Below are 27,795 nucleotides of genomic sequence, written 5' to 3'. Positions count from 1 at the left end.
TAGATAGAATTGTCAGCTCATGTCTATTTCTATTTTTTAAACTTTTGCAGAACAGCCAACTTGGTTTCCCAAGTGGCTTTCTCATTTGATATTTTTACAAGCAGTGTGTGAGGAACTCAAGCCAAGATATCAGTTGTCCTAGTGGAAAACTATGCATATAAAATAAAAACATTGGAGAACTATGTTTTTATGAATTCACAGATAACAAGCATTCTTTTTCTGCCTTTGTTTCTTCTTTTTCTCAGTGCTGGAATCTGTAAATTAAAACAAAAACAAAAACAAACAACAACAACAAAACAGTTCAGTGCTCGAACACAAAGACCAAGCACAGATACATTGACAGGAAGCTTGTTTTCCGTTTTTATTGTTATTTTGTTATTTTTGGGTTTGTTTTTTTTTGAGGCAGGGTTTCTCTGTGTAGCCCTGGCTGTCCTAGAACTCACTCTGCAGACCAGCCTGGCCTTGAACTCTCATAGATACACCTCCTTCCTCTCCCTTCCAAGTGCTGGGATTAAATATGTGCGCCACTACCGCCCATACCTTGTTTTGAAATGGAAAATTCTCCCGTATTTTTAATGATTTGTTATTTCCTCTGGGATAACTAGGCATCCTTTGCCTGGGTCACTTAGAGTGAGTCATAGCCCTAAGGTTTTTCAGGGCCTGGAAGCCCATATATCATCTTTAAGTATTTAAAAATTAAAAAGGTAGCTAGCCATATAATCATTAAATTATGTTTCATCCTCCAACAACAAGGAACACTCATAAAGTTATGGCTTTTATATGATCAGAAAATTGGAAAACTATCAGAGATGGATGAATCCAATCAGTACAAATTTAGAATATATTACCGTAATGATGAATTCCATTTCAAAATAAAATAATTTTTTTATATCTTAAGAATTTCCTCACGTATTCCAAACCCTCTGTGGAAGATAACAGTAAGGAATGTGACCCATTTATTGAACACATGCTAATAGAATAGAGCTGAAAGCCTTTTGACTGTTTAAAACTTCAATCTTGTTAGCTACTTTGACACAGGTGCTTTTTGTCACCCCATCTAGTGTTCGTGTTTTAGAATCAGTGGCACAAGTCCTCTGAGTTACGCCTAAACCTCTGTGTATACAATGTCGCACACTCAATTATCCCTTAGCCTTTGTGGGAGCTCAGAGTACTTCTGGAACTTTAAATGTCAGTGTGACAAGAAGACAAAGGGATGGAGGCTCAGCCTGACTGTGAAACGAATGCTGCCAAGTGAAGATCTACTGCATTCGAGGTATCTGAGAGGAGGGACCTTCCAGGGTAGCCTGCCTTTTACCCAAGCAGTCCCATGCCTAGGTAATGCCCATCGGTAGGGTATGGATATGCTCGTATCCTGCACTGCTCGTGGCAAAGGCCTCAATCTTCAGAGCGCTGGATGGAGTTGCCTTTTGTCTCAAGGATCTAAGACAGAATCACTTGTTGAGGCCAGTTACTCACAGTAGGATGTATCCCGTTAGGGGCTGTACTGCCCAGGTATTGAATGCAAGATCTCCAGTAAGAGACCTGTTGATGGGTCCGTTAAATCGTGTGTGTGTGTATGTGTGTTTGCAGGTTTCCTAAAGCATTGCCCAAGAACAGAGCCCTGTCCTGCCCTGCTGTCAGGGCACTGGAGATCTGAGGCCATGGAGTGAAATTAAGGAGATGTCTTTTCTAACCAAACTCATATTTCACAGCGCAGATGGGATGGGATGCTTTTCAAGCAGCTAACAAAATCAAGCCCCGCCTGCTGCCTTGTCCGTGGTCATCTCAAGTGCTGTTCTACTTGCTGGCTGGTAACTTTTAGGGCTGCAGAAGATAACAGTGAGGTTTTTCATCCATTTATTCAATGAGTATTGGTTAAGCATCTTGTTTTCCTGATGTCATTTGTGAAGACCTTACAACAGGAAAACGAACTTGAACACATATGATAATATTGAGCCCAGTATGTAGATGCGCTTACAAGCGCTACTGAAGCACAGCGGAAAAAACAGTTGCCATGCTAAGGTTCGGTGGTTTTATTGCTGTGAAGAGACACCATAACCATGGCAAATCTTATACATGAAAACATTTACTTGGGCCCGGCTTACAGTTTCAGAGGTTTAGTCCATTGTCATCATGGCAAGAAACATGGCAGCTGGAGCTGGAAGTTCTACCTCTGGATTGGAAGGCAGCAGGGGATTGAGCGCCACACTGGGCGGAGCTTGAGCGTAGGAGCCTCAAAGCCCGCCCCCACATCGACGCACTTCTCCACAGCAAGGCCACACCCACCTCAGCAAGGCCACGCCTCCTAATAGTGCCATTTTCTGTGCGCCAAGCTTTCATGTAGGAGTCTGTGGGGTACTTACTTATGAAACGACCACAGGTTTTAGGGAAAGTCTTCAGAGGTGGTAGAGTAAGGACGGCTTCTACCAGATGCTAACTGAATGGCCTCTACACTCCAGACCTGTCTACCTTGCCATGTTTACTTTCCATGGTCACTTTGCGAAGTCACCATGCTCACTTTACGGAGGAAAAGAGCTGCTCCTTGTTCAAGGCCTCGTAGATGGCAAATGACCGAGCTAGAGTTGCAACGCCCAGATCCTCCTGCCTCCACTGGGTGGGCTTCGCATGTATTCTGATGTTTGTCGTTTCCAGAGCTGTGTAAGAACTTCGCTAGGAGGGAGGAAAGGGGCATCCAGGCAAAAGAGCAGCACTGGATCTCAAAGGTCTGCTTGATGTATTTGCGCAAGTAAAGAAGTATGCTGGAAACTCACAAGGTCACAGAGGTGAAGCAGGAGGGCCCTGACTGGTGTGCATGGGGTTTTGTAGACAACTCTTCCTCTCAGCGTTCTTGCTGGAGGAAGTACAGGGGTGGGGGGGAGATGGGGAAGGGCGGTAGGTACGAGCGATCAGGTACATGCGCCTGAAGTTCCCTCTGTGGCCTCCTTTCCCTTTTTTGGGAGGCAGGGGCAGTGCTGGGAACTGAACCCAAAGCCTTGCACACGCCAGGCAAGCGTTCTTTCACTGCGCTACACCTCAGTTTTTTTTTCTGAGCCAATTTAATCTTACTATAGGTTTCCCCAGACTTCCCCAGGGTGCCAGGTGGGCACATTTCTGTCCATGGCTTCATGTAGATTCTGCTACAGAGCCTCAGCCGTGCCACAGGGTATTTAGAAGGAAAGCGCTCACCAAACACAAAACTATCCGACTCTCCTCAGCCATCTTCCACCTGTTTCAGGCGTTGTCCAAGTCAGACACCTCCCGAGCCCTCTCCCCCGGGAATTACGCAGGAATTGCTGCTTTTGCCGATACGCTCATTTGCACGGCCACAGCCTGTTGCCCACTGATTTGTTCCACTTAGCCTGGATTGTATTTTTTTTTTTCTTTTTTTAACATCTACGGTGCACACACGAGCACCAGCGGATTAACTTCAGCATCAGTGGGTAAGTCTGCACGAGGCGTCTCCCGCGATCTTCCAGGCCCTGACACACGGTGGTGCTGGGCGCTGGACCGAACCGGTGAAGCCCGGGCGCACAGCCAGCTTGGCTTTAGGCAACACCCGCAGACTTCCCCCACAACTTTCCCGGCCCCGCCCCAGGTGACTCTTAGGAGCTTGCGCAGGGGCGTGGCTGGCGCGGGGCATGCCGGGCGCGCAGGTGGGCAGGTGCCTGGGCGGGGCGCGCCGTGGTCGGAGGCGGCCGGGCACCAGGGTAGAGCCGTCGGCGGGGCGAAGGCGGCAGGCGGCGCCCGGGGACCCGACATGGACAAGCTGAAGAAGGTGCTGAGCGGCCAGGACGCGGAGGACCGCAGCGGTCTGTCCGAGGTGGGTGAGCGCGGCCGGAGAAGCCGGGACCTCGCCCGCGCCGCTGCGCTCCGCCGGGACACCGCCACAGGTGGCAGCGCCGGCACGGGGCGGAAGGCGTGGCCTCCGAGCCCGCCCCGACGTACCCTCCCGAGGACTCGGGGCTCTGGAGCGGGACCCCAGAGATCTGTGCCTGTTGGGGTGTGGGTCCCGGGGCCCCCCGCCGGGTCGCGGGCCGGTTAAAGTTGTGGGGTGTGAGATCCAGACTCGACCTTACGCGTACTGCTTTGTAGTTGTAAAGCTCCGTGGATGCCAGGGAACGGGGACCTGCCAGGGCTCTGAGTCTCCAAGGTCCCTTCCTAGACTGTAGAGTCTCAGCGTCCCCGGAGACTGCCAGCGACTTTGCAGGGCTTTGATGGCGCCCAAACTTGTCTGCTAAGGCCCCATGCTCCAGGGCCACTGAGAATATCTTATTTTTAGGTGTTATGAGAATTGGTTTACATTTTTCTTTCTTGAAGACAGAACTACGTTTTACGTGATGTATCCCTAGTCCCGGTTTCCCCTTCTGTGAACAAAATAGGTCCCTTTTCCCTCGGAAACTGGAGTTCATCTTTAATACTGTGTTTCTCTTGGTTTTCCCAACATTCTGCTTTCACTCACTTTTTTTTGGTTGGTTTTGTTCAGAGTTTTGTCTTTGCAAAAGCACAACTGCACCTCAAAGGGAATAAAGAATTTATTCTGAAGCCAAATACGAGTGACCGTGGCCTGGAAACAGATTGCGGTTACCTCAAATTCAGTGTTCCAAAATGATTAACAGTTTGACAAGTTTTTTGTTTTTTTTGTTTTTTAATAGTAACAAAGTAATAAATCAAGGTACTTTTCAGGTGTATCAGTGGAAGCAGTAAGAAGGCGGTTACAGCAGCGTGTGGGAATCTCAGGTGTAGGTCGGAGACGCTATCTGACCAGCACTCTAAAACCTTTGGTTTGTGGAAGCTGGGGTTTTGTTAACTTAATAAATCCCAAGATATTTTCACCTGTTAGTGGCAGGTAGGTTAGTCACTGTTCCATCAGGCACAGGTGGGCAAGAAAGGACTGCTTCGTGGGGGCTAAAAATAGCCCAAGGCTAGTTGCCCTTAGGCTGTGGACCTGCCACTTCCCAATCTCTGCAGTCAGTAACATTTTCATGTTTTTCCGTTTTTTGGCCTCTTGAGAGGAAGCCTAAGAAATCCCCCACACTGAGTCAACCCTCACTGTCGTGTGAAGGTCAGTTCCGTAGAAGTAACAGCTGCCGTAACAAAGTTGACAGTGAGGTAGGTAGCAGTGGATGGACCTTCACGGCGCTCCCTCCCCAGACGGTGAATGCCGAGTTGGATACAGTGAAGGGCTTTAATCTCTTCCTAAACGTAGGCATACATTACATCTATTTTTAAAAGATTGTGGGCTTCACTCTTGTTTGAAAACATTCCCAGTTTCCTCTTTCCTAGTAAGATTCCTGCTGGAGTGCGTCACTGTGTGGTATTTCCAGGTCTTGAACTCCAGGAAATAGTTCTGCAGCCAATAGGGTTCCTCTTGAGGGATGTTCTGGCTTGGTAATCGCTTACTAGGTCCCGCCTCCTTTTAAGTACCAACTAACGTGCTCACACTTTCCCTGGTTCCGAGCCTGGAAAAAGTGAAGGGTTCCGTGGTGAAATTCCTGTTTGTGGGCTGGGCTGTATGAAGTCGCCTTCAAAAGTCTTTTCAGTTATGTAACCCGTGAGAGGTTACCAGAAAAGTAAAAAAAAAAAAAAAAAAATTTTTTTTTTTTTACTAATTTATTTTAATGACAACCATAAAAATGTGAGTACTGTGTCTGCCATCTGACCTTCCTAGGAAGCCGTGAAGTCGGCAGGACTCTTAATCACAAACAGCCTTATGATAATGAGTCTCCTGGTTGACACCCTGTTGTCATAAACGCGCGCTTGAGTCCTGGTTTCAAGGGAGTCCTGTCTTGAAGAGGCTTTGTGTTTTCTGGACCCGGTTCTTGGGACAAGGAAGGTTGAAAGGTGTCTTATCATAGCATGCGGGAGTGAAACAGCACTCCATTTTCACCTGGTTGCTGGTCCCACCTCCCTGGACGTCCTTAGCTACAGCTCTTGGCAGTAGTCTGCCCCTTCTCCATCCTGGAATCAAAGGGGCCTTTGTGTGTGGCGGCCAGTCAGACAGCTTGTGGGTACATTTGCTACAAATTCTATCCAGGTACTTTTTTTTTAAACTGTTTGGATATTTTGAAAAAAAGCTCTGTGCTTTTTTTTTCCCCTGTGGAGTTTCCAGAAACCACATCTTAGAGATTTTCCATCAACCGAATTCACTTTCATAAACTGACAAAAGTGCTTTCCTCTCATGGAGGCAGCTTAGAAGAAGTGGAACAAAAGCTTCCTCCTCTTTCCCTAAGTGACAAGAACAGGCATATATGGTGGACAGCATGGTGGTGAATTACCCTGCTCCCTACCCTATGTCCTCCTCCCCGCTAGCATTTAGATGGTTCCTCTTGAGACGTTGGTTGCACCTAAGTGTTACTCTTGTCTGAAGGTAGAAAGTAGAACCATACTTTTTTTTTTTTTTTTGGCAAAAATGCTTTTTTTTGCCAGTGATTTTATTTTCTCTGTGTAGCTCTGGCTGTTCTGGAACTCGCTCTTTCCACCGGGCTGGTCTCGAACTCAGAAATCTACCTGCCTCTGCTGAGATTTTTCGCCGCTGCCACCACCACCCCTTGCCTAAAGAGCCTCTGCTAGTCTCCCAGGTGAGGAATTGAACCCTGGTCTGCTGGGTGACGAGTGGGAATCCTCATCACTGTACTAACAAAGGTGACTCTCTCTTGCCACTGATTTTAACGTCTACGAAGGCGTGAATCTCCTTGTTACGCTCAGGCTCTGGAATGTTCTGAATGGCAGGGCTGCTTCAGCTCGGGTACTTTACAGCTTATTCTCCTAAGCGGAAGAAGGTTGAGCCTTTGGAGTATGGCTGTGGCTGCTGGTGACGCTCAGGCTGTTCACTCACTGCCGTGTTGTTCCCTTCCTTTACATGGCTTGGGTGTTCGCACCTAGGCGAGGTCCATGCATGACTGGGAAGCGTGGGTGCTGTTTATTTTCTTCTGCTCTTGGTGGGAAATTACATGGATTAGTGAGAAGAGGTCTAACTTGATTGTCTAGGACCCAGGAAAGCCTGGTAGCAGCTTTAGAGACGCGGGGGAGTTGAAGAAACAGGCTCTACACAGTGTTTCCTCTGCTTGGAAACACAGGGCTCAGCTGTCAGGTCCTAACATTGCCGAGCACACCCTCCTCTTTTCATTCAATATATAGGTTATGTAAATTAAGTATATGGAATTATATATTTATACATACATACACACACACATTATAATTACATCACTCCCCCTTCTCCTTCCTCCCTCAAAACCCTCTCATATAATCCCCACCCCCTTGCTCGCTTTCAAAATCATGGCTTCTTTTGTTGTTGTTAATGTTGTGTGTGTGTTACTTAAACACTACATGCTTAGCCTGTATAATGTTACTTGTCTATGTATGTTTCCAGGACTGATAATTTGGTATTAGATAACCAGCTGGTGTGCTCCCTGGGAAAGATGTTTCTCCTGTTTCCAGCATCCCATAGGCGCCTGAGGTTGTCTAGGGTTGAGGCCTGTTAAGTTTCCCCTTTCCACATTAACGTGTCTTTCGGTGTTGTCCTTGTTCAGGTCACCTGTAGGCATCCATGTTATGAGACTTGAAGGGTGTAGTTGCTGACCTTTCTAGAAGGCATAATTCTACAGCAAAATCCCTGTCCCCTGGCTCTTACAGTCTCTCTGTCTCCTCTTCTGCAATGACCCCTGAACTCGTAGGTGCTGGAGATGTGTTGTAGAGGTATCAGTTGGGACTGGGCTCTACAACTCTGCCTTTTGATGGGTTGTGGTTTTCTGTAATGGTCTCCGTCTGTAACAAAGAGAAGTTTCCTTGATGGGGGCTGAGTACTCCACTTACCTGTGGGATAGGGACAAATATTTGGAATGTATTTAGGGATTGTGTCGCATGCCACCCTTTTGAGATGCTGGAGATGGGACCCAAAGTCTTATTCATGCTAGGCAAGTACTGTACCACTGAGCCACACCCCTAGCCCCTCCCATCACTAAATGTACCTTCTCTTCAGGGTCATACTGTGTGCCAAGTTTCTGCAGATGCAGAGAGAGAGAGAGAAGGGGAGGGAGAGGGGGAGAGAGAGAGAGAGGCATTGCAGAGTTGGTATCTGTGGCCTTATGGAATTGAGGGGAGAGCCCTTTTTTGATGACCTAAATACCTTTCTCCTGGGTGGAGATTAAACCCTTCTGCACAGTACCTGTCACACCTGGGGAGCCTCCTCTTCTCTTCCAGCTTCTGGTTTGACAAGCTGGAAACAGGTCATTGAGCCAGGGCCAGTCAGGGCTGAGGGAGTGGTCCTGCTCACCTGCCATCCTCCATCAGTTGGGTGTCAGTGTAATAGGCAGCATTACGTTGTTTGTGAGACCGTGGTGCCTACATGAGGGGAGCTTGGGTGTGTACATGCTGACCTGGCTCTGCTGATTGGTTTGGTCCCTTAGTGGCCCCTTTCGATGTCTATCTATGGGCAGTGATCCTCTTGCAACCTAGAAGGTCTCTGACACATGGGAAAGGGCCATTGAGAGCTGCTCTCGAGCTTTTCTATTTCAGTAGTTTTCTAGGAAGTTTCAGCTGTCCTTTGAACTTTACCTGGAGGAAGCATCAGTCATGCCAAGAATGGTAGAGAATCAAGATGAATGGGTAATGATTAATTAACTAGGATCTGGCTGAGTGTGGGTGATTTGGCAGGGTGTAAGTAAGAATAAGTAGCAGGTATGCATCCGAAGTGTGAGGGCCTTCTCCCTCTGAGGTCCTGGGAATATTGCAGCAACTTCTGCAGTTGGTAGGAGAGAGAAGAGAACATGGCCAGTGGACCAAACTGCTTGAGTGTCCAGCCCACACCCTCGACTTCTCCCAGGACCCCAGGTTCTGCTTGGCACAGCCCCACCCTTCCAGCTGGAGTCTTGCCCTGCCTGGTCTGTAGTAAGGGCTACGCTCAGCCTAGCCTCCCTGCCTGTACTAGGAGCAGGAAGTCTCTATGCCTGGGGATGCCCCACCTGAGCCGCAGTAAACTTCTGTAAGCTGCTGGAGGGAAGAGTCTGGACAGGAAGGAGATCATAGCCCTACTAAGAGCTGGATATGATGGCTTCGTGCATCTTAGAGTGTGTAAGATTCCCTAGGTCCCTTGCTTTCTTCCCTTCTTCCTTTCTTCCCTCCTTCCTTCCTGCCTTCCTTTCTCTCCTCCCTTTCTTCCTTCCTTAACTTTTTTGTTACCTGTGTGTAGGAGTGCGGGTGGGCAGCACTCACGTGGGGGCCAGGGGCCAACCGGCAGGACTCCTCTCCTGCTACCTTTACGCAGTTTCTGGGGATGGAACTCAGGCCATCAGGGTTGCACACCAGCGCTAAGCACCATTTCCGTTGGCCCTTAAGACCATTTCTGAGTTAATGGTGAGTTTTCTCCATTTTCAATAAATGTTCATGTGTGTATGTGATCATTATTTTGAAACTGCAGGTCGTGGAGGCTTCGTCGTTAAGCTGGGGCACCAGGATAAAAGGCTTCATCGCGTGTTTTGCTATAGGAATCCTCTGCTCACTGCTGGTAAGGTTTCCTTCTGCCTGCCGCCGTTTCCTTGTTCTCTGTTACATTCTGTTCCTTTCACCCACTTACTTTTCTCGTTCACACACCATTGAATTGGTGGATAATGGGGAGGGAGATAGGAGGCAGGGGGGCAGCTGTGTGGCTCTGGTGGTTGCTGGGCTCACGTGCACGTGTCCTGTGATTTCCCTTCTAGGGTACTCTTCTGCTGTGGGTGCCCAGGAAGGGACTCAGCCTCTTTGCAGTGTTTTACACCCTGGGGAACATCGCATCCATTGGGAGGTAACCTTTTTCTTTTCTCTCTTTTCCAGCCTTGCTATTTATTAGATAATAAAATGCCCATTGTATTTGGGGTTGGGGGAAGAGGAGAAGGATGCTCCATATTTTTAAGGATTTGGAAAGAAGGAAGAGAGCTAGTTGGCATGTATCACATTCACATGCTCTTCTTTTAAAACACCTTATGTCTTAGTTTATCTTTGTGACACCCCTGGGAGAAAGCAGGAATTGTGTGGCCAGTGCTTTACTTGTGAAGGAGCTATGGCCTAAAGCATTGGGGTGCGTAACTCACCAGCCAGGCAGAGACATGAACCAGGCACAGCAGAGAAAGGAAGAGAAGCTCGGAGAGCACCGACTGACAGCGGGTCAGGGGCAGTTTCTTACAGAAGGCCTTACCTGGACAGCTCTTAGCTTTGTCCATCCCCTTCTTACCTCAGTTCCTCCATCCTACTCGGCTGGGTTTCTCCACCCTGCTTCTTGCTGCTCTCTACGCACTTTCCTTCTGAGCTATGATCCATGGAGCCCTTGTTTATAGCACACCCCTCCCCCATGTGGCTTCCTGCCCCGTCTTTGCAGATGGAATTCAAACCTCTAAGCATCCCTGTGCTTCTACTTGGGCCATTTTCTTTGTATGCAGTCCTGCCCAGTTCGGCAGCTACCTTGCTCATTTGTTAAATCCTGACTGTAATGTCGCCTCTTGTGTGAAGCTTTGCTGATTACTGCCTCCTTCCTGGAACTGGTGGCCTCCTTCTCTTCCTCTGGGGCTCCTTCTGTCTCATCTATATTTTTGTTAACACTGTCTAAAACACTTGACAAGGGCTGCCTGCATTTCTGCCTCTCTTGTCCCCGATTGAACCCAAACCTCAACACTGTTTTTACCTGGTAGAGTGGGTGGTGGAGTATGCCCTTTTCCTCCCTATCCCCTCTCTCTTTATGTCTGAGAGAGGGTCTCTCTACATAGTCCTGGCTGTCCTGGGACTCACTGCTTAGGCTAGGCTGGCCTGAAATTCATAGAGATCTGTCTGTCTGCCTCCTTGAGTGCTGGGATTAGAGATGCGCCCCACCATACCCAGCTGGCCTTACCTTCTCAAACCTTGAATCTTTAGTAAGATGCTGGCCTTCAATAATGTTGCCCTTGAAGCTCTCTCAGATACTGGCTGGCTTTTGTGAGCTTGCTTTGGGCCTACAATGTGGGTTAAATGTATAGTTTAGAATGAGTATAATTATACACTCAGTTTGCTTACTCCAGAAGAGCTCTTTTTTTTTTTTTTTTTTTTTTTAATGTATACAGTGTTCTGCCGGCATGTATGCCTGCACACTGGAAGAGGGCACCAGATCTCACTGTAGGTGGCTATAAGCCACCCTGTGGTTGCTGGGAATCGAACTCAGGACCTTTGGAAGAGCAGCTAGCGCTCTTAACCTCTGAGCCATGTCTCCAGCCCCTTTGCTAGCTTAATGGGACAGACTCCATAGCACACGGCAGAGGGAAAGAGTGAAGGGGCATGCTGTTATTTTCTGTTGTTATGAGGAGTTTCTGACTTGACACAGAATCAGTTCATACATGTGTGATATGTGTGTGTGCCTGGTCTCTGCTTCTCACTCTTGTTAGGTAAAGAACTCTCTGAGCTCGGGCACTTGAGCTCACAAAATAGCTTAACTTTAAAGAGAGGCAGACATTATAAACAACAACAAAAACTATGGCTTTCACCGAATGCTCAGTAGTCAATGCCATCTGCTGCCGCGTGTATTGAAGGTCATCTGTAAGGCGCTCCCACTGTTTGTCGCTTGGCGCTTCGCTGGATCCAGGAAGTGTGACTGAAGCCTGGTGCCTGTACGCGATGTGTCAGGCGTGTGCCTGCGTCACTGTGATCGCTCTCTTCCACTGGCTAGCTCTCACGTCTCCTTCCTACACAATCACGCTAAGGGCGCCATTAGAACAGATGCGGGCTGAACGCTAGCTCTTTGAATTCCTATATGATCTTAAATCGGTAAACCAAGCTCTCATTTTCACAGCTCTGACGAGGTACAGGATCACCCGTCTCGGAGTTGTTGATGGGATGGAATGAGTGCTGTGCCTGACACCTGGCATTGGGCAGGCATTAAACTGTAGCGGGCGTTACTCTTACTAAGTTTCCTGGAGGCTGTGAAAGAAGAGGCACGGGTTTGTTTCTTAAACCCGAGCTTCTCTGGGTAGGTGGTCGAGGAGGTGAAGTAGCACCTCTCAGAGGGAGGGTGACAGACAGCGCTGTGGAGAGAGTGGCGCTATAGCCAGACACACGTGCATGTATGGGCTTGCTCTCGTATTAGTTGGGTGACCTTGGTTATGGACCCTCCCTGGGCTTTTTCTTCCTCTCTATAATGAGTGTGCTAATTGTCCCTACTTCATATGTGGGTTCTTGATGGATTTAATGAGGGCACAAAAGACCCGTAACTCCAGTGCGGGGCAAGAGCTATTTCTGCTGTCGCCACAGGCACTCCTGGGGAGGGGCTGCGTGCCTCCTGTGGCTCTGTTCTGGCCATAATGGCTTGTGTGTTTGCCTCTTAGTACCATCTTCCTCATGGGGCCCTTGAAGCAGCTGAAGCGCATGTTTGAGCCCACGCGTCTGATTGCCACAATCCTGGTGCTGGTAAGGACAGCTGCTTTCCCACTTGGCTTTGTAGATGGGAGCCTTTCCTTTCCTTTTTCACACTGGGAATTAAACCTGGTCTCATGCATATTAGGCAGATGCTCTACCGCTGAGCTACACCCGTTTTAATTCTTCTATTTGAGATGGGCCTTCATAAGTTGTCCAGGCTGGCTTTGAACTTACTGTCCACTTGCCTCATTCTCCTGAGTGTTAGGATTATAGGCGTGTACTTCCATGTATGGCTGGAAGGTTTTATTTCTGTCCCACCAACACAGACTGAGACCGTCTTACTTTCTTCCACCCAGTTACTCACACAGCTGTCAAAATCTTTCCAAACCACATTCTCTAGATTCCCAGCATAATTATCAGTATTGTGAGACTTGAACTTGATTGGCCATGCTTCTAATTTTGGTTTAGTTTGTACATCTCTCATTCATTTCTAAGAATGAATTGTTGTCTAAGGCCATGATTATGTTTGCTATTTTTAATGTCTTCTCACAGTTTAGTGCTGGACACAGAGATGTTTAGGGAACACTGATTAAGGAGTTACAGGTGAAAGAGATGAAAGGCAGGGCAGATGGCTGGATCATCTTTTTTTTTTCCTTTTTCCAGCTTCAGATGTAGATGGCCTGACAAGCTGTTGTGGAAAGACTCTCTAAGAAAGGGCACAGGGCAGTGTCAGGTGACAGATACACAGATACCAGCCTTCCTGGCTGTGAGGTTGACATCTCATGTTGACCTTTGTTCTCACACACCTTTTCTGTTCCAGAGGCTAGAACTGACAAGGGCTGAATTACAGAGATTTGTGGTCAATGAAAAGATTGATGATTGAATGACCGGTCCAGAAAGGTGCTTTTATTTGTAGACATTTAGGGCAAACTTAAATGAAGAAGCGTCTCCACCCGCCTCTGCTTCCCAGAGTGCCGGGATTACAGGCGTGTGCCACCAGGCCAGGCTTTCTTTTTCTTCATTCTACGTACATTTTTACTGCTGAGTTGGACTTCTTTTCCCATCGTGGTTGTTCGGATGGGTTAAACGCTTTGCGCCACATTGCATTAATCAGTGTTTCCCCTCTTCTAGCTGTGTTTTGCACTTACCCTGTGTTCTGCCTTTTGGGTAAGTGTGAACTTCAGTCTTCTGTGACCTTTTTGTCTTATGTCCCTTGTCACACACCTTCCACTAACTGTGTCATTTTTTCCTCAGTGGGCTAATAAGGGACTTGCGCTCATCTTCTGCATTTTGCAGTCTTTGGCCTTGACATGGTAAGTGACCTCAGTGCCTCTCCCCCTCCCCAGCCTCTGACTCTTGGAGGGAAAGGAGAGAACGTGGTGTATTGTTGGTGGGAGGGTTAGGAAAGCCTGGAAGCTCTTCACGTGAAGAGGCGTGACCAGTGTGACAGAAGTCAGGCTGCAGAAGCCAGCCAGTTGGCTCAGCCACTGCCAATAGATGGCATTAGTGGTCTTGAGTGGTCGCCAGAGGCAACTCATGTGTAGCCTCAGCATTTTTGCTGAACTCACGGTCAGTTGTGAGATGTGCAAGTATTACTGAGCTACTCATGTCCGGTAAGTGCCTAGACGGTGAAAGCATTATAAATGCTTGTGCAAAGAGACCAGCGGTCAAATAGACACTACCAGAGAAGGATGCTGGTGAGAAAATCGGCAATTGTGATATAGTGACCTTTCCTTACAAAGACAAAGAGGGCATTGTCAGCTGAGCCCAGGGAGCAGTAGCGAGGGAAATGGAAACCCATGTGGATGTGACATCTGTGTACTCAGTGGAGGCCAGCTGGCTTTGGAGAATTTTAGGTGAAGATGAAATTATAAAGGCCAAGTATAATAAAAGGGTGACCAGAGAAATGGCTTTTTAAAGGCGTGAATGGAACTTAGATTCTTGGTTATTTAAATCTGTGTTTAACATCCAGAGCAGAGGGGGGTGGTGGTGTGTACCTAATCTGAGGTATGCCCATGTTGCCTTGAAAGTTTAATCCGTGAGTAACGATATCTGCAAAATAGTGTCAGTACAGTGTGGCTGTTCCCTTTGGGATAAGATGTCTGCTAGGGCACAGAGAAAAGGGAGGCCAGTGGGCATTCTAAATACACTCCTCCTGGCCACCTAGTTAGTAGAAATGGATCTTGAGAATATAAACTCGATCCTGTCTTCATTTTTGAACTTTGAACTAACACCCTGTCCAAACTGCCATTCAGAATTTACCGTGTTCACAAGTAAACAAGCATGTGTGCCTGTGTATGTGGAAAGTGGAAGGTTCAGAAAAGAGTTGGTGCCTGATCAGTATGAGACACATTTTGCCAGTAGATGCTGCAAAATCCCGGCTTGATGGCTTGTGTTTATACTTTGGCTTCTTTTGGGTGCAGAAACTGGTACCTACACATATATGGTTCGTTTTCAAGCCAGTTCCAAGGAGTTGGCATTCCTCTGGGCTCAGGAAAATGGTGATTCCCTTTGAACTCTTACTGCCACTTGCTTGTTTTAGGTCTGACTGACTTAGATCCTGGCTGACACACAGGGCAGGTGTCTCTCCCCTGTGTAGTTTTCTTAACAGGCAGTGTTTTTTTTTGTTTTTGTTTTTTTTTTTTTTTTTTTTTTTAGTGAGAGCAGGATAGAAAATTCATCTCAGCTGGGTGTTGTGGCCCACACCTTTAATCCCAGCACCAGGGAGACAGAGGCAGGCAGATCTCTGTCAGTTTGAGACCAGCCTGGTCTACAAAGCAAGTCAAAGACAGCCATGTTTACAGAGAGAAACCCTGTCTTGAAAAAAAGGAAAGAAAATCCATCTGACCTGCATTGAAGTTAAAGTCTCTTGAGAACTTATGATGTGTTAGAACATAACCGTTGAGGATTTTATTTGCCATTTCTGCAAATAGTATGGGTGTCTGGAGTCTGTCTTAGGTGGTCACTGCTGGCTTGTGTAGTTAAGCAGTACCACAAGCGTGGCTGAGCTCAGAGGGGTTATGGTTGTGTGGGCTCTTTGCACTCTTCTCTCTCACAAGGCTGCTCACAGGGCACAGTGTTTATGTAACCTGTGAGTACACACGGTCGGGTGAATCACTGGGTGCACTTAGGGCCTCAGGAGCTTTCTGCTGGGAGATTTTCCACTGCCCCCATTCAACTTGATCTTTGGTGTGTTTTTCTTTGTAGGTATAGCCTTTCCTTCATACCATTTGCAAGGTAAGACTATGTTGTTGATGACTATTAGTATTTATTATTTATCTTTTAGCTAAACAGCTGTTATTCCTAAACCAGCCGTATACCCAAATCACCACACAGAGACTAGGATGTATTTAGTTAACCTAGAGCACAGTGCTGGGCAATCATTACTCCATCCTAAACCTCTAAGCCTGCATAGCTTCCTCCCATTCAGATTTCCCATATTATAATTGCTTTTAGTCATATCTTAGGTCTGGTTCATCTCACCTCTTGGTTCCAAGTCCTCTCCTCTCCGATCTCTCTTCCCTGACTCTCTTCCCATTCACTTCTCTCTCCCCACTTCCGGACCAGGGTGTCCCACCCTATTCTCTCCATTGCTCAACATTGGCTGGTTGTTTTATTGACAATACGGGGAACAAATGGTGGCATGTTTACACAAACTTGGGACAGGTGATGCTTAGCATAAGCATCACAAATGCGATATCCGGATTGGAACCAGATAGTGGTATAGAGAAATAAGCATTTGAATGAACAAGGGTAAATTGTATACATTCCACAAGAACATTATACCAACACCATGTATTTTTGGTTTGTGAACCATGATGTGTTTATATAGAGCTCTTAATTTTTTAAAAGGTTTATTTTTATTTTAATGTATATTTTGCCTGCATATATGTATATCTGTGTACCATGTGTGTGCCTTTCCTGTGGAGGTGAGAAGAGGGTGTTGAATCCCCTGGAACTGGAATTAACAGATGGTTGTGAGCTGCCACAGGGCTGTTGGGAATTGAACCTGGCTCCTCTGGAAGAGCAGCAAGTGCTCTTAGCTGCTGAGCCATCTCTCCAGCTCCTGCATACAGCATTTAGTTTGGAGATTTTAGTTCAGTTTCGGAGAATACATGTTATTTTATTTATCTTTACTAAAACTCTTTGAGCTAGATAGGCACAGGCCATGCGTCTGTTTTACAGACTGGCATGGCAAGGCCCACGGTTCTCCTGACGTCATTATCCACCTAGTGATGTGTTGGCTAGACTCTGAGGTTCTGGTGTTTGGGGCATTCCACACTAATAGAAAGCTTAGCGGTGCCTGTTAGTATGCCTTTCACCTACAGCTTTGAGGTGACTGAGAGGTGATCAGTTTAGTGTAACTGAGCAAGAGCTGTGGGGTCTGTCGTGCTTGCTTGTCTTCTTTCAGGGACTCAGTGAGGGAAAAACTCGAGCAGAGTCTAAAGGGAAAGCAGAGCCAGGACTCTAGATGACCAAGCTTCCTTCTTAGTGAGCTCCGTGACTCTGTTGACCACCAAGACCTTAGCTGAGACAGTGATGACCAGAGTGGATGGGGTTGGCTCATCCGCAAGAGGCCTGGGAGTTTGTTAAGTAACACTTTGGTTTGGATGGTCGGCCTTTCACAGTTAGCCACGGCACCTTCTCCTCTGATTCCATTCTAGTGAAGCCACTTAATTTTATTCTTTTCAGTCATCTACTCAATAAGAATATTTTTTTTTTTCATGACTGTGTTGAGGACATAAAGAATTGGACCGAGGCTGAGAAAGGGAGGACATTATGTCTTGGGCATTCCGGGTCTCCTGCCGACAGTGATTTGAAGGGGCTGGGGAGCACAACCAACAGTCATACAGAGCAAACCTTTGTGCATGGGTCCCAGGAGAACAACACTTGTGAAATACTGCCTTTGGGTCAGGGAGGAACTTATTCTGAGAAGGATATGGGCACGGATGTCCCAGGGGTTAGCTTGCTGTGTGAAATCAGCCAAGGTCTTCTGTAACTGAGCATTTAATGAAGGATTTATCAATTTGGCAACAGCTTGACCATATCTTGGTGCCTAAGCCGCCTACATAATTTAGTGGGCTCAGTGAAAAATGAAATGTGGGCTCTTGCTGGGAGCGGTGCTGCATAACTTTAGTCTTAGCACTGGAGAGGCAGAGGCAGGTGGAGCTCTAAGCAAGTTGCAGGACAGCCAACACTATGCAGAGAAACCCTGTTCTGAAAGATAGATAGATAGATAGATAGATAGATAGATAGATAGATAGATAGATAGGAAAAGAAAGTGTGGTTCCTCTTTTTCAAATTATTAAGAAGTTTAAGATAGTGACATCAAGGCATTAAATCGGCGGACCTTTCTCAGCTCAGCGCCTGGCATAGTCGCAGTTACCCACAGAACTGGTGTTAGTCTTTCTTCAGGGTTTGTAATTTATCAGGATGGGTGTGTACGAGTGAAGGGAGTGATGTAATTCTTCTTTGAACTAGTGAGCTTTGTTAAGCAGGTAGACGTTTCCTTCAGTGGGGAGGAATCACGAGGTGAGTTCTAAGTGTGGCTTCTGAGATGGTTTTTCTCAGTGTCTGCAGAACAGCTGAAAACGTCCTGGGACCATGTGAGTTTGTAAAAGAGGTTAAGCAAGGTTAGGTGGGCTCGTGTTCCAGACCCTATGGTGTGCTGTGGGACCTGGCAGGAGGGGGCTTATTTTGGCCATAACCCTCCTTACTCTACAGAGTACACCTGGGACTTTATTGTGCAGCAGACCTTAAACAAAGTGTTTCACTAGAGCCTTTTTAGGTTAAGACAAAAGCTCGCCCTTCCTTCCTTCCTTCCTTCCTTCCTTCCTTCCTTCCTTCCTTCCTTCCTTCCTTCCTTCCTTCCTCCCTCCCTCCCTCCCTCCCTCCCTCCCTCCCTTCCTCCCTTTTTTTAGACAAACTCTGTATCTAGCCCATGCAGGCCTCAGACGTGCAGTGCTTTTGCCTCGGCTCCTGAGTGCTGGCATTTCGGGCATGTGTCAGCAGGCACGGCTCCTCGATGGCCTTTGATGTTAAAGTGCGTTGCCTGCTCAGGCAGTTGGGTTCACTCACCTCCTGTCACCTCTGAGCCCTTAGTTGCCTGTATACCAACAACAGTATCAAACCTGGAAAGGGGTGAGGGTGAGAGTGTTGTGATCCTTCTTACTCAGCCAGTTGGAGCGGAGGAAGAGAAGGGGGGGGTACGAGTGGGCCGTCAGCTGTCTGTCGAGCTCCCGCTCCTTGATTGCCTAAGTTACGCAGGGTCCTGGGCAGTGAGTGAGTGCAGTGAGTGAGCGCAGCCTGTTAGTGATGCTCAGCGCCTGCGCACAACCCCCTGTGCCAGGGAGCTCCCGGAAGTGTTCCTTCAGACTCTCCTGTTGCTTATGGTATGGGCAATGAAGAACAGCCCCGTGACCACACCCTAGCGACGGCAGTGTGTTCTGTGATTGGCCGATGTAGAAATGCAGCAGGCTGCCTCCTTAGTCTCTGATAGTCCACTCTCTCTTCTCATCTTCCTCTGATGATGGTAAGAACTATCATTTGCTACATGCCTAGCACATTTGCCATGCACTAGCCCCCATGACCAGTCTGTAGGGTGAGAAGCCATACCACAACTGACAGATGAGGAATTGAAAAACTCCCAACAGGACCAGTAATTTGCTCAGGAGAAAACCACTAAGTGGTGCTGCAGTTTGATGGAGTAGGTCTGACCTCGCTGTTTCCCCCTTCAGCAGCATGGCACCCTGGGAAATGGTCGTGAAATTCGGAGCCTCTGGAGTGGTAATGTCCCATTCATCCTCGTGTTTTTCCTTCCTAGGGATGCCGTGAAGAAGTGCTTTGCTGTGTGTCTTACATAGTGCGGTGGCACTGTGGACGGAAGCTGGCCGACAGTTTTGTAAATACCCTCCAAACCTCTGTCTCACAGACACGTGCCTCTTCCTTGCAGCAGTGTGATGTTTGCAACTGGGACATTTTTGAAGGTCGCCTCTGGGAGCAGTCACGAGTCCTAAACTAATGTCTGTGGCGCAGTGGGAGGTTCTGGGGCATGTAGAAGAGTCTTCTCATGACCCCTTTCCTCTGGACGGTATCCCAGCAAGTTCTCACAGAACATCCTTTGTCTGATGGCAGCAGATAAGCCTCAAGCTCAGGAACCATCAGTTTTCAGGCAGAGGTTATAGCAGTGCAGCAGAAGGACAGAAGTCGGGATTTGCCTCTCACCAAGGAAAGCATTGTCGCTGCTCCACATAGCGTCTTCCCCAGTGTTTGAGAACAAGTGATTCTGCCCTTCCTAAGAGCCCGGAAAGCCTGCGCTGGAGACACTGCTCCTCCTCTGGATGGCACCTGCTTGCTGTTCTCAATCACAACCAGCTATGGGATGTATTTCTAATACTCAGTGCAGATTCTTTCTCTTGTTCTCACTCTCCCATGTGTTATGACCTTTTGGAACACTGGTAGATTGAGAGTGAAGTAGTAGCCTAAAAACACTGTTTCGTTTTGGACAAGAGCCATCAGAAAGTGAAAAAAAAAAATCTCCCATGTTCCTTGCTCTGTTTATTTTTCTTCACTATTTATAAATAGTTTACCTTTTTTGATTTCATTTTTCGTTCTTTGCTGGAGTTGGGCCAAGGAAAGTGCATGGGAAGAGAGAACCCTCGTGGGGCCAGCAGGAAGTAGGCACGCATGCCAAGCAACGGAAATGCTGCAGCACTGGCGCTCAGCCCAGGTTGGACACTGGAAAGACACTAGCCTGCAAGTGGTCATGTCTCAGCCTGATGCCTAACCACGCACACAGCAGTCTTAGGTTGGGGATCTTAACTAGTCCTCAAGAGAGCCACCTGAGGGAGCAGGATTGACGTCTCACTGCAGTCACGGAACCAAGGCTCAGACTGGTTTCCCTATCGTCAGAAGCTCCAGCTGTGCCAGGGTCAAGCCAAAGTCTGGGGGCCTCACTGTCAGCCTCAGTCATTACGCTGTGTTTCCTGGCATGGCTCTGGTCAAATCTGTGGGCTCTCATAACCCTGTTCCTTGTTTTTATCATTCTGGCCTGTACCTTTTCTGATTTCAGCATCTACGTCTTGTGTTGTCTTCTACCCACTGCCCTATCTTGCCTTTTTGGCAGTGAGGAGGCTTTAGGTGGGAGATCACAGGCTTTGGCCTAATTCCTGCAGCCTGTGGCCAATTTGCCTCAACAGATTGAGCCTGGATGCATTTTAGCCGCTTTTGGACGATTGTCTCCCAGTGTCTTCCCAACTCCTGAATCTTTTTCTTCAGTTGCCTCATCTTTTGGTTGTTTCTGAACCTGCTTTGTTGGACTGTGGAAGGAAGAAATCTACTTCAAATCTACTAATGTCTCCTACCACGCATTGATTCAAAAGCAGCTCAGTGAGAGAGGCTAACGTGGAGAATTAGGACCTCTGACCCTGGCTGTTGGTGTCTGTTTCCCCTCCCCACCCTTCCCTCTCCCCAGTTCACCGTCTGGTGATGGGTCATCGCTGTGTTTGAGGAGCGATGGCAACTACTGAGTGACCATTGTAGAGGGTAATGTGGTGCTCAGCCAGGCCCTATATCCGAGTGTGGGAGGCCTGCCCTGAGCGCCGCCTTTCCAGCCCTGCGGTCTGTGGGTACTGTACAGAGAGGACCATTGTGCCTTTTGGACCAGGAGAGTACTTCCTACTCAGGAGAGTTGCTTCCGGTCCCCTTGGCTTCCCTGTACTCCAGGCTGTTGGGACGCTGTGGGGGTGGGTCCCTGCTCACTCGGTTCTGTCTCTCTTACCGCCCGCCCCTTTTCACAGACCAATCCCGGAGTGAGGATTTGTCTCTCCTGCTCAGCCATACTGAGCAGGAGTATGGCTGCTGCTCAGACCCCAACACCAGGCGTCTTGTCTGGGGAAGGGTGAAATACTTTACTTTCCCAGCTAGGCGTTTACATGGAGATTGTCTCCTTGCTCAGGTGTCGGTGCTGGTCTCAAGGTGACTTTATGGAGTATGTCCTAAGTGCCACCTTCCTTCCACACAGTCGCCATAGGCTGAGAGAGCAGGAAATGAAACCATGAACTGCATTCCATATAAGGTTACTTTTTAATATTTCTCTTAGAATAGATAATTAGCAGCTGGGCAGTCTCTGAAACAGCTATGGAGGGCCGGTCTGTTTTGGCTGTTGTTGATGATATCCCTGTGAGTGACAAGTGTTACAGTATATGGGATGAGATTTGGGGAAATGATTTGGGCGACCCAGTCCAAGAAGTGCACCCCATAGCTGTAGATTCCCTTTCCCACAGACATTCTATTCCCACCCTCTTGATTTTACTCTTCTTCCGGTAACTTCTCATTAGGGTTAGTTTCAGGCACTTTAAATTCACAGCCAAGCCTAAAACTTATTTTCAGCTAATTAAAAACAAAAAAAACCCAAAAACTAGTGTTTAAAGAAGCTTAAAGATGCTTGCTAGACTTTGTTTTGTTTTTAATGTCCCCCCCCCTTTTTTTTTTGGAACTTTAATATGTGCAATAGCTTACAGATAGACATCCCTTTAAAAGCAAATGAACCAGCTGGGCATGGTGGCAAATGCCTGTACTCCTAGCACTCAGGGAGGCAGAGGCACATGGATCTCTGTGAGTTGGAGGCCAGCCTGGTCTACAAAGCAAGTCCAGGACAGCCAAGGCTACACAGAGAAACCCTGTTTCAAAAAAAAAAAAAAAAAAAAAAAGAATAAACAGCTGAAACTCAATGCAAATATAATTTTTTTTTTTTCCTGGAAGTCTAAGTTGCTTAGAAAGTTTTATTAAACTGGAGGGTGATCTTAAAGTACCTGCCAGTTCATTCTATGTTTTGCGATCTTGCATGTTTTTTAGGCTAAAGAGGGAAGTGGAGTTTCAGTTTGCTCACCCACAATGGTGTATTTCGTTCCACTGAGTGTTCCCAGCCCCGCCGTGGCGTAAGGGTGACTTGAAGGTAGCTGCTGCTTAAGCTTTGCCATCGGCTTGTGAGGTTTCTGTTGCCGTGTGGCAAATGGGGAGTAACAGAGCCTTCATTAAATCATCTGACAACACAAACTCACATCCGTTCTAGCAGGAGCTGGTAACTGACAGGTAGGCTTGGCTCTGTACAAAATGATTGTCTGCAAGTGGGGTGATCTGAAACCAGAGGAAAATAGGTCCAGTAGATAGAAAGTCTACCGAAGATGAGGCCAGCCTACGGAATCATCACAAAACAATCATGGATGCTGTGCACTCAGAATAGTGCCACTACATGTAATAGAGTGCTTGCCTAGCATGCGTGGAGACTGGGGTTCATCCCTGGGAATGCGTACACTGGCTATGGTGGTGTGTATCCTGTAATCCCAGCACTTGGGAGGTAGAGACAGGAGGACCTAGAGTACATTAAACCTTACCCTTAAAAAAAAAAAAAATCAAGTTTGATGTTTGGTCCTGTGCACAATGGCTCTATCTGTTAATGCCCAGTTTTTTGTTTTTTGTTTTTTTTCCTGGCCTTTTTCATTGTGTTTGTTTAACTTGACTAAGGAGAGGGGGAAATAGCCCCCTGAGCTCTGTTCTTTGTAATTCTGATTGTGAAGTTGGTAGTGAGGGTATGCAGAAGCCTCTGGTGAAGGCACTAGTAGCCTTGTGTAGTACCTGGGCAACTGGGAACACTCCCCAGCAGTAAAACCAAACTTAAAACGGCCATGGTAGATTTGTATGCCTTCAGAACATTGCACCTGTTCTAAAACAGTGAGCTTTTAAAACACTTTGTTTAAAAAAAGAAACAATTTTTATAATTACATAAGTGTAGTTGATTTTGAATGTTATTAATTGCATAACTGAATTTTTGTATTCAGAAATATATTCTTGAGTACTGCCTTTTCTGTTTTGATCTGTTTCATATTTTCTTTTTTACTAGCCTGTTTCAGAGAGAAGAGTGTTGCTAGAGAGTGCTCTCTTCCTTTCACAATTATTTTTCTCTTTTTCTTTTCTACAATAAATGGTAGCATCATGATCTTTAATAAATCTAGTGCTGTCTTTTATTCATGTCTGTTTCTCTGGGACTCACGGAACCAAACAACTACGAGATGATGTCTTAGTGTGTGGTATACATTGTAGATAACGTTTAACCTCCTACCCACCGTCTTCCCCCATACACAGGCAATTGCTTTACAATCTTCCTCAGATGACTTAGAGTCTGATATTGAGCTGAGGACCACCAACATTCATTTCTTTCTGACAGTGAATACGATGTGATCAGCAACTTCATGCTCCCCACCGCCTTGATTTCCCATCCCCTCAAACCATGAGCCCAAACAAACCATTCCTCAAGTAAGTTGCTTCTTGTCCGGTATACTACCGTGGCAGTGCTAAAATTAACTGGCACATGGTTCATGATGACCCATCAAAAGATCACATTTCATCTATGAATCCAAAGATACTGAAGAGCAGAGGTCCTGAGTTCATTCCTGGTGACTACATGGGTGGCTCACAACCATGTGATCTGGTGCCCTCTCTGGCAAGAAAGTGTACATGCAGATAAAACAATCATATACATAAATAAATCTTAAAAAAGGGGGGAGGATGACTTAGAGGACAGGAAGAAATTCAAGCCAGATCCTAGAGAGAAAAAGTGATATAAAGGAAAAGGTCTGCGAAATATATGAGAAGATCAGAAGCACAGAAGAGAAGGCAACGTGGAGGCAAAGTTACTAAAGAAACAAATTCTGAAAAACAAAAGTCAAAACCAAAAATGTTAGAAAAACTTCACAAACTAAATAAAACAGTGCAATTGCTGCAGATTGGACCAAGCAGAAAAGTGAATATCAATCAGGGATGGAACACAGGACTGAGGGAATACTTCATCTGAACATCAATAAAGAGAATAGGCATGTCCTGTAACTCATAGGTATAATCATGATGCCAAACCTAAGAAATTATAGGATGTAGATAATCTCTAAGTGCAGATAAACACTGAGGGCATGGAGAATCTACTCAATGAAGTCACAGCAAAAAGTCCCCAAATCTAAAGTATGCATCCAAACACGAGGCATTTAGAAAACCATAAGCATCACCAGAGATTATCTTTTCCCTAATAGTCCAGATAATAAAAACACAAAGCAAAGAAACATTAATATCTGTAGGGGAAACACCAACCCACCCACAAAGGCAAAGACTTTAACAGTGTGCTCTTCTCAGCAACCCTACAAACCAGGAAGACATGGGATGATCTATTTTAAGCCCTGAAATTAACTTCCAACCAAGGTTGCTATAGAAAGCTAAGGCTGTTTGAGAAGTGTCGCCATAGGTTCCTGTATTTGAACACTTGGGGTGCTGTTTGGAGGCAGTTATAGAATGGTCAGGAAGTGGAAACTTACTGGAGGAATTATGTCCCCAGGGGCAGGCTTTGAGGGTTTATAGCTGGGTCACACTTCCTGTTCTTCTGTTTCCTGTATGTGGAGGAAAGTTTTGTAACTGTCCAGCTTTCTGCTCCTCTTGACATGCTTTTCCAGCTGTGATGGACATCTAGACCTTTTCACACCATAAGCCCAAATAAACTTGTTTAAATTTCTTTTGGTCATGTTATTTATCATAGCAATGGAAAAGTAATGTACCACACTCTTCACCCCCCCATTAATTTATGTACTTTACATTCCAATCACAGCCCCCTCCCTTTTTTTCTCCCAGTCCATTCCACACACCCCCATTTCCCTCTCCCCTTCTCAGAGAAGAGTGCCCCCTCTCTCATGGGTACCAACCTGCTCTGGTACATCAAGTCTCAGCAGGACTAAGCACATCCTCTCCCACTGAGGCTAGATAAGGCAGCCCAGCTAGGGGGAAGGGATTCAAAGGCAACAGAGAGAGAGAGAGACCCCACCCAACTGTTAGGGGACCTACATGAAGACCAAGCTGCATATCTGATACATAAGTGCTGGGGCTTAGGTCCGTCCAATGCCTGCTCTTTGGTTGGTGGTTCAGTCTCTGTGAGACCGCATGGGCCCAGGTTAAGTCTTCCTGTGGTGTTCTTGACCCCTCCAGCTCCCTCAATTCTTTTACCTTATCTTCCACAAGACTCCCCGAGCTTCACCTAATGTTTGGCTGTGAGTCTCAGTGTCTGTTTCTATCAGCTGCTGGGTGGAGCCTCTCAGAAAACAGTTATGTTAGGCTCTGTATAGCAGAATATCATTAATAGTGTTAGGGACTGACTTTCTCCCGTGGGCTGGATCTCAAGTTGAACCAGTCATTGGTGGCCCATTTCCTCAGTCTTTGTTCCATCTTTGTACCTGCACATCTTGTAGGCAGGCCAAATTTTGGGTCTGTTAAGGTCTTCAAGGGTTTGATTACCACAGTATTTCTCTGCTAAGGTTCCAGGGTCTGAGGTAGGATCTGGGACAGGATGGTGGAGTTCCCCTGTTCGCTTTATCTCTTGAGTTGTCAAGCTGATGGCCAAGGAACTGATCATGAAAGATGATTGAGAGGAAAAGAAGTAGGGGAGGGAGCCCAGGATTCCTTCTCTAGGTCTAGTGACTGGCTACACTGCTCCTAAGTGGTCACCTTTTTTTCTGCAGCCAGGACTGTAAAAGGCAGCTTCTAGTCAAATGTAAAAAAGGGGGCTCTTTGATCTGAGATTAGCTCTTGGCCTGGGGTAGGCCATTGGGGATGCCTCCACAGGCTAAAGTAAACTTTTTTTTCTCCTTATCTTTGGCTGATAGATCTGAACTGTTAACTTGTTTGTGATTTGGTAAGAAAAAGAAAAAGGGGGAGAAAGTAAGCAAAGACGATTTCATGTACACATGCTCAAGGAAAAACATGGATGAAGTTAAGAATTTTAACTTCAACAAGTCCCTACAAGCTTACATATGAGATAATGTTGATTTTACTAGCATTCCCTCTGCAGAAACTGCAGCAAGTTAAGGCTGCCAATTCCGTAACATCAGCCCATAAATACACATAGACAAACAATCAGACATATTCATGTACACGTCCAATGGACAATACAAAAGGAGCTCCTTACATACATATAGTTGACATACACTCATGTAACATATGTACAAAAACCAGACATGTTTACATGCAAACACATATCTATATATATATTTCTAACTCATGGGTGAATCGAATTCCAGCCAGCTTTCATTCAATGGGCTTCCACCACTGGGCTTCTGCCAATGGTGTGTGTGTGTTGCCACTGCTTATTGTATAGCTTTTATACCTCAGAGAGAAAGCTCCCAGAAAAGGGATTACGTCATAGTCAAAAAGGCAATTAACCACAAAACAGATGAATTCCAAAACACAACAGGTTACATGTTTTAAAACTAAATATTTCTTATCTATGTATCCATTACATAAGTTCATAGTGAGTTCACAGTGAAAAAGGTTGACATGGCCTAAAGGTTAACAGGGTCTAAAAGTCATAAGAATATGTCTTTTCAGTTAGGACTGACTTGGCTACCCATTTTTCAGCTATTTTTGGGTCGATAATCTTAGAAACAAAGTAAGCAAAGAAAATTTAAAATGACAGTATATTATGCCATAAGGTGACAAGGTATAAAGAATTATAACAGAACAGTTGTATATAATGACATCAAGGTTTGCACTTAATTGGACATTGTGTGGTAGTCCCATTATAATTTGGATTTGTGGGAAGTTTAAACCAACTTGCCTGTATTTATGGTGTATACCAGGATTTGTGAGTGAAGGCTACGTGAGGCTACAAATCTGCCTTAAGCCTGTCTCCTAGTGAGGCATATGTAGGTCCAGAAAGGTATTTATTGCAGCCATAAACTTTCTAGAGATGTTTAAGAAGTTCTAAAACAATTTAGTTTTTAAAATTATTTGAGTCAAGTCAGGAATTCCATAATCAGGAATTAATTCATCTGAACAGCAGTAAGTACCCAGAAAGTGACTATTCATACCATACCAGATTACAGAGAGATGCAGCTGTGCACAAAGAAGAGTGGCAAGGATTGGAAGTAATTCTGGGGTGTTTCATAGTACAGACCTTGCAAAATACCGGGTCACTTTCCAGAAAGCCCACTTTCCTAATGAGCTCTGTTAACAAAATGATTTCTGACATGGGTTGAAGATTTTGTGGGTAGATTGGTATACTCATTCCTCCACTGGAAGTCCCACCTGGCTATAGAAGGTGTCCGCTTCAGGCTCTATATCTTCTGCTGCTAGGAGTCTCAGCTAGGGTCTATTTAACTTGTTGGCTATTGGCTTGCTGTATATTGCCTTTACTATGTTTAGGTATACATCCTGTATCCCTGATCTCTCCAAGACTTTTAATACAAAGAGGTGTTGGGTTTTGTCAAAGGTTTTTGCGGCATCTATTGAAATGATCATGGGGGTTTTTGTTTGCTTTCAGTCTGTTTATATGGTAGATTACATTGATGGATTGAACCCTGCATACCTTGGATAAAGCCTGCTGAATCATGTTGGATGATGTTTTTTTTTTTCTCT

The 27,795-nt window shown here is 46.3% G+C and overlaps 1 protein-coding gene across 1 annotated transcript; it reads left to right on the top strand.

The window, feature by feature from the left end:
* Positions 1 to 3,647: 3,647 nt before the first annotated feature.
* Positions 3,648 to 23,375, top strand: Sft2d2 (SFT2 domain containing 2). The gene is made up of 8 exons (XM_021631023.2): positions 3,648 to 3,820; positions 9,416 to 9,502; positions 9,696 to 9,781; positions 12,321 to 12,402; positions 13,483 to 13,518; positions 13,606 to 13,664; positions 15,559 to 15,588; positions 19,175 to 23,375. The coding sequence occupies exons 1-8, from the start codon at positions 3,758 to 3,760 to the stop codon at positions 19,212 to 19,214; spliced, it is 483 nt and encodes a 160-aa protein (XP_021486698.1). The 5' UTR covers positions 3,648 to 3,757; the 3' UTR covers positions 19,215 to 23,375.
* The last annotated feature ends 4,420 nt before the right edge of the window (positions 23,376 to 27,795 follow it).

This window comes from Meriones unguiculatus, chromosome 11, assembly GCF_030254825.1.
Source record: "Meriones unguiculatus strain TT.TT164.6M chromosome 11, Bangor_MerUng_6.1, whole genome shotgun sequence".
Lineage (NCBI taxonomy): Eukaryota > Metazoa > Chordata > Mammalia > Rodentia > Muridae > Meriones > Meriones unguiculatus.
The sequence above is the reverse complement of the archived record's forward strand: the minus strand, read 5'-3'. Positions and strand labels throughout refer to the sequence as shown.

What these genes read in the sequence shown, in the direction of transcription:
- Sft2d2 (XM_021631023.2), top strand. Translation starts at nt 3,758, where the DNA reads ATGGACAAGCTGAAGAAGGTGCTGAGCGGCCAGGACGCGGAGGACCGC. An exon ending in TTGCCACAATCCTGGTGCTG is followed by an intron (nt 12,403 to 13,482) that starts GTAAGGACAGCT and finishes CCCCTCTTCTAG; the next exon opens with CTGTGTTTTGCACTTACCCT. An exon ending in CAGTCTTTGGCCTTGACATG is followed by an intron (nt 13,665 to 15,558) that starts GTAAGTGACCTC and finishes TTTTCTTTGTAG; the next exon opens with GTATAGCCTTTCCTTCATAC.